This window comes from Bos indicus x Bos taurus, chromosome 9 (assembly GCF_003369695.1).
Source record: "Bos indicus x Bos taurus breed Angus x Brahman F1 hybrid chromosome 9, Bos_hybrid_MaternalHap_v2.0, whole genome shotgun sequence".
NCBI classification, from domain to species: domain Eukaryota; kingdom Metazoa; phylum Chordata; class Mammalia; order Artiodactyla; family Bovidae; genus Bos; species Bos indicus x Bos taurus.
Window position 1 is genome coordinate 657,901 of NC_040084.1, and position 9,904 is coordinate 667,804.

The 9,904-nt window shown below is 39.5% G+C and overlaps 1 protein-coding gene across 4 annotated transcripts in view; it reads left to right on the forward strand.

Annotated features, from left to right (window-relative positions):
- Positions 1 to 8,991, forward strand: part of PHF3 (PHD finger protein 3) — a 95,372-nt gene extending 86,381 nt beyond the window's left edge. For 2 of the 4 annotated variants that reach the window (XM_027550848.1, XM_027550847.1), the window contains exons 13-15: positions 464 to 553; positions 2,563 to 2,758; positions 2,971 to 5,725. In XM_027550848.1, the coding sequence (XP_027406649.1) occupies positions 464 to 553; positions 2,563 to 2,758; positions 2,971 to 5,075 (2,391 nt within the window). In that variant the 3' untranslated portion in view covers positions 5,076 to 5,725. Of the gene's footprint in view, positions 1 to 463; positions 554 to 2,562; positions 2,759 to 2,970; positions 5,815 to 7,619 lie in introns of those variants that run through there. The other 2 variants (XM_027550846.1, XM_027550849.1) reach the window with 2 other exon arrangements.
- Positions 8,992 to 9,904: the final 913 nt, after the last annotated feature.

Here is a 9,904-nt window from a genome sequence, read left to right on the forward strand (position 1 = left end):
AAAAAAAATGAACCTTGCATTATTACAATATTATTCTCTTCTGTGCAAAAGTATACTGTATAGTTAAACTTGATAACTGCTGAAATCCAGCTGTTAGTGACTAAGGCATACCCCAGTTTACTATCACCAAAAAAAAAAAAAGATGGGGAAAACAGTGCCCCCTAATATTCTGAAGTCTGCTGTATTCTTCCTGGGTTGTCAGAATGGGATGCTGGCACTGCTGCTTTTTCTTGACCTGAGATTCTTTCTTAATTGTATTTGAGCATCCACCTCAGTTATTTGGAGTTGACATTTGAGGTAAAGCCTAATTGCTCTCCCTATATTTTCTTATATTCATTGATGTATTTTATAATCTTTTTTTAAATCATTTTTCAAATTAGTCTTAGAGCTAAATTTGTATGAAGTATAGATATTATAATGAAGATAAACTGTATACATTGATCACCTTCATTTTTTACCACAGGACCTACCAGATAGTATTCAAGTAGGTGGTAGGATATCACCTCAGACAGTTTGGGATTATGTGGAAAAAATTAAAGCCTCAGGAACCAAGGTGAGGAGCACTTTTTCTCTCTACCAATATGTGAAAATATTTGAAAAGTAAACCACTGAGATTTCTTATGCAAGGTCCCCTAGGGAGGACCTATATTGACATAATATGCCATTGGCTAAGGCTCAAACCCATTATTCCTTTAGTTTTTTTTTTTTTTTTTTTTTTCTTTTCCCACTTTTGGTATGCTGTCTCAGTGATTTCTATCATTGTTTTGAAAGGAATGTTTTAGAATAAGTATTGAGATTCATTCTGGAATGTTGCCTTGCTTTGATTATAGACATTTGTTTTGGTTGGGGCACAGGCTAAGCTGTTGAGACAGAGATCCTAAAATACAGTGGCTCAAAAAAATAAACTTTTCCTGTTATGTTAGGTAGGTCCGTAATTTAGAGTCTTTCAGTTGTTAGATCATTCATGGATTGGGCTCTTCTGTCTTATTGTTTTTAAGACTGTGGCCCTTAGCAATCAAGCAAAGTCAAAGCTGATTTATCAGCTCCAAGTGGGGGAAAAAAGAAAAATGGCTGTTGAGCTGTTTTAAAAGCAAGACCTGGAATGTGCAGTTTTCTTTTCACTTCCTCTAACTGCCATTGGCAAGAGCTTATACTCTATTAGGCTGGGAAGTATGATCTCTGTTGGATGGCCATGTGCCCAACCGAAGGTTTAGAGGGCTCTCTAGTAGGAAATGAGGAGGATAGATACTGGGATATAGTTAATAACCTTTACAGCAATATTTCTCTTTTTCTTTTCTCTCTATATCTTCTATCATTTCTTTAACTCATAGAACACTGCTACACAGGAATATTTAATCATTAGAAGAAATCATTTTTCTCTCCAAGGATGTTAATACTCAGCATGTTACAGACATTCAAAAAATAAATCTTGAATAAATGAACTTTAATTTTTTTCTCTTATGATCAGAAGTCTTTAGTAAGGTTAGTAATCAAAATGGATGCTCTTTAGCTGAAAATAATTTTTTTTTCTAATATAGATTGTTGAATTTAAACTGATACAGTGTTAGAATACAGATAAAACTTTGAAGCACTATAAAAAAGTTTTATTTATTTGCTTTCACTTTCTTATGATAGTGAAAGTCAGGAAAAGTGTTGGGAAATATTACTCTTGGACATTTGGGGAATTGCTCTTCATCTGCCCCTTTATTATCGCAAATAACGGCATAGTGTGCCTCCATCTAGAACTGACCAAGACACTGTCACAGTTATTGCCTCCAGATAAGGGCATTCGAGGTGACAGATCTAAGAGTTGGAGCCTTAGTCCAGCTCACTCACTCTCCTCCTATGGTCTTGCATCAGTTTAGGCTTTGTGGTTGACCTGACTCCACTTTTTGATTGTATACTTTCATGAAAAAACATCTGTTTTTCATTCTACCAAGTTAACACCAAATTGGGACAATTTTTTTTTTTTTTAAATCTGAAACAAAGCCGAGAACTCAGAGGCAAGCAAATAAGTTTCTGAGTATGCCAAATGATTTTATAAAATTTATGGCCTATGTGTATTTGAGGTCATTTCACTCAGCCCCCTTTATTCCTAGATTCAGTTCCTGTAAGTTGGAATATCAGTGGACTTGTGCATTTCTCTGTGTTTGTAATAGTGGGGCAGTGGTGGTGGCTGCTATTAATTTGCAGTGTGCTGAGAATATAGACAGCTGTCTGTAAAAGTTATAACATTGGAAATAGGACTTGGTATAGATATCAAGACATGTGGCTTCAAATACCTTCTTTGCCACTGATAAGTGTGTCACCTTGAACAAATTAATTACTTTAGGACTGAGTTTCTGTGAAACACTTTCAGATGAAACATATCCACCTCTGGATCAGCACAGATCTTTTCCTAAAAGTTGTTTCCTTATAGTATTCATATCTGCATTTAAGTTGGTAAGCCATGTTATTACTTGGTGTCAGAAAACATAATAGATTTTTATAATTGAGAATGGTATTTAAAACCAAGCTATTGTTTAGGTTATTATTTTTATTATTTGTTATTTTCTTGAATAGGAAATTTGTGTGGTTCGCTTCACACCTGTGACTGAAGAAGATCAAATTTCTTATACTTTGCTGTTTGCATACTTCAGTAGCAGGAAGCGCTATGGAGTGGCTGCTAACAACATGAAGCAGGTCAAAGACATGTACCTTATCCCTCTGGGCGCTATGGATAAAATCCCACACCCTCTCGTGCCCTTTGACGGACCTGGTAGGTATCTGTTTAATTAGTAGAATTTGAATGAAATGGGGTGAGAGGGCCAGAGTGGGAAAGCTGAGCCTGCTTTCCTTCTTGGGTCTTGGCCCTCAGGATCTGCCCAGACAGGAACAGGCACCTGTTTAGGAGACTGTAGTAAGCAGAATTTTACTCTTTATTATAATGGTTGAAAATGACTCTCGATTGATGTTTTTGATTCTGTACAGGCCTTGAATTGCATAGACCTAATCTGTTGCTGGGCTTGATTATTCGTCAGAGGCTGAAGCGGCAGCACAGTGCTGGTGCTGGTGCTGGTCGCACAGCTGAGACGTCTGACAGCGCACCGGTGACAGTGCCACCTGACAAGAAAAGCAAGACAGAAGTATCCACAGAGGGGGCAGCAGAGGAAGAAAGCGACTTTTTTAATTCTTTTACAACCGTATTACACAAACAGAGAAATAAGCCTCAGCAAACTCTTCAGGAAGACCTTCCAACAGTCATTGAACCTTTATTGGAAGTCACCAAACAAGAACCACCAAAACCTTTAAGATTCCTTCCTGGGGTCTTGATTGGCTGGGAAAATCAACCTTCTACTCTGGAATTAGCAAATAAACCTCTTCCTGTGGATGATATCCTTCAGAGCCTTTTGGGCACCACTGGTCAAACGTACGAACAAGCTCAGTTAGGGACAGAACAAAACACTCCTAAAGAAATTCCATTTATAAATGAGCAAGCTAATCCAAAAGCAGGGACGATAGATACAGGAGAAGCAACTGGTGGTGAAGCCAAGGAAGTGAAAGTTAAAGGAGATAGCCCTTCAGAATTGACAGATAATGCAATAGGAGAAGAGACGTCTGCACTGGGGGTCTCTTCAGTTTCTGCTGGGCCTTTGACAAGTCTTAGTCTCAGAGGTAAACCACCAGATGTTTCTACAGAAGCATTCCTAACAAATTTATCAATTCAGTCAAAACAAGAGGACACTGTGGAGAGTAAAGAGAGAGTGTTAAAACAGCTGCTACAAGATCAAGAGAATAATTTACAAGATAACAGGACTTCAAATACTAGTCCTCCCTGTAGGTCTAATGTAGGGAGAGGAAATGTAGATGGTAACGTGAGTTGCAGTGAAAATGCTGTTACTAACACGACAAGGGCCCCGCAGTTTATCAACCTTAAAAGGGATCCTCGGCAAGCAGCTGGAAGAAGTCAGCAGGTGACTACTCCTGAAAACAGAGAAGGAGAAGGCTGCCGTCATGGAGAGAAGCCGCCGCTGCCTGGCCCATCGCACTTAACTGAGCAGAGCAGCGTGGAGGAGAAGATGCCTTCTGTAGAAAAAAGCCCCTGTGTTCAGCACAATGACGATTCAGGAGCTGTACAAGACTCACCATCAGTAGAAAACATACAGTCTTCTCAAGTGGAACAAGCAAAACCCTTACAGGAGATTTTAATGCAAAATATTGAAACTGTGCACCCATTTCGAAGAGGATCAGCAGCAACAGCATCTCATTTTGAGGTTGGAAACACATGTCAATCCGAATTTCCTTCTAAAAGCATCAGTTTCACTTCGAGAAGCACCAGCCCCAGAACAAGTGCAAATTTTTCACCCATAAGGCCGCAGCAGCCCAGCCTTCAGCATCTCAAGTCTAGCCCACCTGGGTTTCCATTTCCGGGACCTCCTAATTTCCCCCCACAAAGCATGTTTGGATTTCCTCCACATTTGCCACCCCCGTTACTTCCCCCTCCAGGCTTTGGCTTTGCCCCAAATCCCTTGGTTCCCTGGCCACCTGTTGTCCATCTGACTGGCCAGCCGCAGCGTATGATGGGTCCCCTCTCACAAGCATCAAGGTATCTGGGCCCACAGAATTTTTACCAAGTTAAAGACATTCGGAGGCCGGAACGGCGCCATAGTGACCCGTGGGGTAGGCAAGACCAGCAGCAACCGGACAGACCATTTAACAGGGGCAAGGGGGATCGTCAGAGGTTTTACAGTGACTCACACCACCTGAGACGAGAGCGCCACGAGAAGGAGTGGGAGCAGGAACCCGAAAGGCACAGGCGCAGAGACAGAGCCCAGGACAAGGACAGAGACAGGAAGGGCAGGGACGAAGGTCATAAGGATAAAGAGCGGGCACGGCTGCCTCATGGGGAGCGCGGGGCAGACGGCAGGGCGAACAGGGAGAGCAGAAGTGCAGACAGGAAGCCCGACAAGCCGAAGGGCGAGGACCAGGAGAAGGACAAGGAGCGGGAGAAGAGTAAGCATAGAGAGGGAGAGAAGGACAGAGACAGGTACCACAAAGACAGGGACCACGCTGAGAGAGCTAAGAGCAAGAGGTAAAGCCAGCGGGCGGCTGTAGGGGTGCATTTAATAACTGTTCAATGTCGTGTCTTTGAAACTTCATGACTGCCTGCTAGGATCTTTTGTGCCATCTTTTGAATTTTTAATATTGGTGGTTTGCAGAAGAATAAATTGTGTGTGTTGGTGCAGAGTGCTCTGTACCAGTGCTCATCATCCCTTCTTCATACCAACAGCCCTAGTTACAGGAATTAATATTTTTTAAAATTTACATTGCTGTATATTCAAAGATTTGTTTTATTAATATGCAATAAAGGCTTAGAAATTTTAGTTTTATTCCTTAATTGGTAAATATGGTTAACTGTGGAATATATTTACCACCTCTAGTGAATGTCCTTTCTATAATGACTAATTTGAGAGTAATGTGTACTCTGTAAGTTTGTTTTAAATTGCACTGTTTTTAAAGAAACTCTAGAGGAGCAACAAAAAGCCAAGCAACTTCATAATCAGATTATATTAATCATTTTGTTCGGCAGTTTTTGACCAAGAATCAAAGCCCAAGGAGTACATGTATTGCTTTTAATCTGCACTCACTGAAGGCGTTTATTATTGTGCTACAGCTTTGTGGTAGTCCATTATTATTCTTTTCTTTTTGGCTCTTCAGAAACTTGAATACTTAAGCTTGTACATGATTTTGTGTTTTGCTATCCTTTTTACTGTAAAATGTAAATATTTTAAGGGATATTTTGATTCTAAATATGATAAAAGAATTTCTCACCTATTTTGTGTGTGTGATTTGAAATTCAGTAGTAAAAGAGTTTCTTCTTTGAGGCTTTAAATACCTTTAGACATTGTTTTTCTGTTACTCAACTTATAGGTTGAGTAAGATGAGGGGAAAAATGATTTCTTTATCTTAGATTATAGACTATTGAGATAAATCATGTAGTTCTGATGAGACTAGAATTTAGAGCTACTGCTGAAAAACTGCAGCTGTAATCCAATTTATAGGTATGTTTCTGAAAACTGGTGCACCATCAGAATTTGATACACTAATTATTGTAAGACCATAGGACTTTTATTTAAGAGAAACATGTGAATCTCTTTGTAAAATGTGTAATTAGCCCTAGCTTGTTTGGGGAGTAAATAATTATAATGTTGTATGCTCATTTTTCTTGAAAGCACAGGTAGGCTATTGTTAATCCAAACCTAAATTTATTTCCACCCTAAATTGCATAATACTATATTGATTGCTTTAAAGTAGTAGCTACCAAATGATGCTAATCCTTGAGACCAAAAGGAGAGAAAGAAAAGCCAGTATTTTTATTTACCTGTATTAGTGAAGAAAAATACACATGACTTCACAAAATTAGGAAGATAAGTTTATTTTCCTAAAAAGTTTACAGATAATGGGTTTTGAAACTGAATCAGCCTTGCTGTTTTTAACTGGAGAGAAAATGAGTGGAAATTCAAAACCAAATCATTTTGTCTAATTTGCAACAATTTGAAGTCCCTTTTTTTTGTCATCCTTATCCGATGAAATTTATCATCACCTGGAGTCTGAAACAGGCTTGCCTGGTGACTCAGATGGTAAAGAATCCACCTGCAGTGCAGGAGACTTGGGTTCATTCCCTGGGTTGGCAAGATCCCCTGGAGATGGATATGGCAACCCACTCCAGTGTTTTTGTTTGGAGAATCCCCATGGACCGAGGAGCCTGGTGGGCTACAGTCCATGGGGTCGCAGAGTTGGACACAACTGAGGGGCTAATCACAGCATACAGCACAGGTTCTGAAACAAGAGGATTTGTATTTAAATAAAATTGTTTTTGTTTTTTTTTTTAATTTGCACTTTTTCTTTTGGAAACTAGCTTGTTAGAAAACAAATCAGTGCAGATTAAAAAAACTAAGGTCAGTCAGCTTTTGCATCATTATGAAGAAATTGTTACTAAGGTTTTACCAAAAAAAAAAAAAAGCCCCCAAACCAAAGAAACCTTAGGTTTTTTATTTCATAACTGGTTCCTGGCTGCCCCCCACCCCCCCCACCCCGCCCCATACCAAAATCCATGGATGCTCAAGTCCCTTATATAAAAGGGCATAAATTTGCATATAACCTATGTACTTATATACTTCACATCATGTCTATCTAGATTACTTATAATTTTGTAAGTGTAATACAATGTAAATACTATGTAAATAGTTGTAAATATGAGGCAAATGCTATGTTAATAGTTTCCAGTGTACAGTAAACTCAGGTTTTAGTTTTTGGAATTTTCTGGAATTTTTTCCCCCCATCTGATGTTGAATTCAAAGATGAAAATCCACAGGTGTGGAAAATCAACAATTTATATCTCAGTAAATGTGCTTTCACTGATCCAACTGATCAGACAGCAGGTTTCTTCTGCAAGATACAAGTAAAGAAGAATGGGTTAACCACCTGAGGAAAGCCTTTAAGTCAGTTTTTGATTACTCTTAGCAAATAGTTTTTATACGTATAGCTGGGAAATGTAAAATTCTTTGTTCATGTCTAGTAGAATCATGGTAGATTCCATATAGCTCTCTGTTAGTAATGACCATCCTCTGGGATTGCAGGGCTACTGAATGCTGGAACCAGGTCTCTTAACCCCAGGGACTGACTACTGTGGAGAGTAAGTATGGATATATTGAGTATTTTGAGGGTTTTGTGAGAAAAGAAAGGGAAAATGAGAAAAGTTTTCAGTGAGGAGCAGTAGCTCCAAAGCCATTCTCATGCTTTGTCTCACCTACCAGCCTCCTTACACAAACTAGTGAAAGTCACCTCTCTGTTTCTCCTGTTTTAAGAAAAGCTTGGTCTTTAAAAACAGTTTGATGCTTTAAAAAATTTATAACAATCTTATGATAGTTTAAACACTTGTTAAGTAAAATGTACCAGGATGTCTCAGCGCTTACCAAGTCCACTCCTTGTAATCCTTGTGTCCATAAGAAAGCTTCCATGTACCCTCTGTGGGTCAGACCTCATGCTGAGTGCTTTATGTGAACCTTGGTCAGCCTGCAAGGTGAAGACTTACCTTAGAGCTGAGGAAACTGGTACTCAGAAACCGGTACTGCCCTGAGGTTATATTGCTGTTGTCAGAACTTGAATCCTAGCTCAGTTCTACTTTTTCTCCGAAGTCCAGTGGTGTGGTTGTGCTCTGAGGCTGGAGAATGGAAGAGGGACAGAAGCCTTATGAGTGCACTTAGCTTTCACAGCCTTTTTTCCTGCTGTCTCATCTACCTGTGGACCACCCATGCCTCAGAATGAGCAAGAAGACATGGCCGAAAGTCTATGGGTTCTGTACAGATGTGCAAAGTTTGTATTCATTTCAAACCCTCATTTGCCAGTCCTCTTTTATTAGTTTCCTTTTGCTGCTGTGACAAATTATTACAAGTTTAGTGGCTTGAAATCACACAGATTGATCTTACACTTCTATGAAGTAAAGTCTGATGTGTTTCTCTGGTGTCAGAGGGTGCATTCCTTATCTGGAGGCTTTGAAAATAACTCATTTCCTTTCTTTTTCCATCTTCTGGAGGCCACCCGCCTACTTTGCCGCATAGCGCCTCTCTCTGTCTTCCAGATCAGTGACATGAGTTTTACTCTCTGCCATGTCTGACCCTTCTTATTTCCTGTTCCACTTTTAATGACCCTTGTGAGCACAGTGGGTCTATACAGATAGTCCAGGACAGTCCTACTTTATGGTCCACTGATTGGCAACTTGAATTCCATCTGTGACCTTAATTCTCCTTTCCCTGTGTAACCTAGCCTATTTATACATTCCAGGGATTGAGATTTACAACTTTGAGGGCCATTATTTACATTATTAACTTGCTTAAATTGTAGTGAACGAGATCTTAATTACAAGTCTTTTGGAGTTATAAAACATCTCGGTTCAGTTCAGTCGCTCAGTCGTGTCCAACTCTTTGTGACCCTATGAATTGCAGCACGCCAGGCCTGCCTGTCCATCACCAACTTCAGAGTTCGCTCAAACTCAGGTCCATCTAGTCGGTGATGCCATGCAGCCATCTCATCCTTTATTTTCCCCTTTTACTCCTGCCCCCAATCCCTCCCAGCATCAGAGTCTTTTGCAATGAGTCAATTCTTTGCATGAGGTGGCCAAAGTACTGGAGTTTCAGCTTTAGCGTCATTCCTTCCAAAGAACATCCAGGACTGATCTTCTTTAGAATGGACTGGTTGGATCTCCTTGCAGTCCAAGGGACTCTCAAGAGTCTTCTCCAACACTGTGGTTCAAAAGCATCAATTCTTTGGCGCTCAGCCTTCTTCACAGTCCAACTGTCACATCCATACATGACCACTGGAAAAACCATAGCCTTGACTAGACGGACCTTTGTTGGCAAAGTAATGTCTCTGCTTTTGAGTAAAACATCTAAGGCCATGTAAATGCTTAAAAGTTAAGGAAAAATACAAACAGTAGAGAAGAAAATGGAGTGACAAGCTTCTTGAATATTAACATGTTTTTGTATGTGTGATAACATAAAAGTCAAGTGTTGATTATGTTTATTGCCCTTTGTGGTCATTAGTAAGTAGCAACCTGACCTAAAGTTTTTGAGGAATCTGAGGAGATGGATATAATGCAACTGATGTGTTCATACATTGAACTATTTGCTTTAATAAGACCTGGTTCTTCATCAGCAAGCTCCTAGAATGCACAGAACTTGATTTATGCCCAGCCACTGTTAAAAATACTGAAAACAGCTATATATAACTTTACCAGTTAATAAGTAGTTTGCTTTCCAAAGCAAATCATGAGTAAAATTGGTTACTTCTATTATGAAGGTGCTAAACACCCTGATTTTTTGATTTGTTTCATAAAGAATTTCATTAATTCATGTGTAGAGCAAGA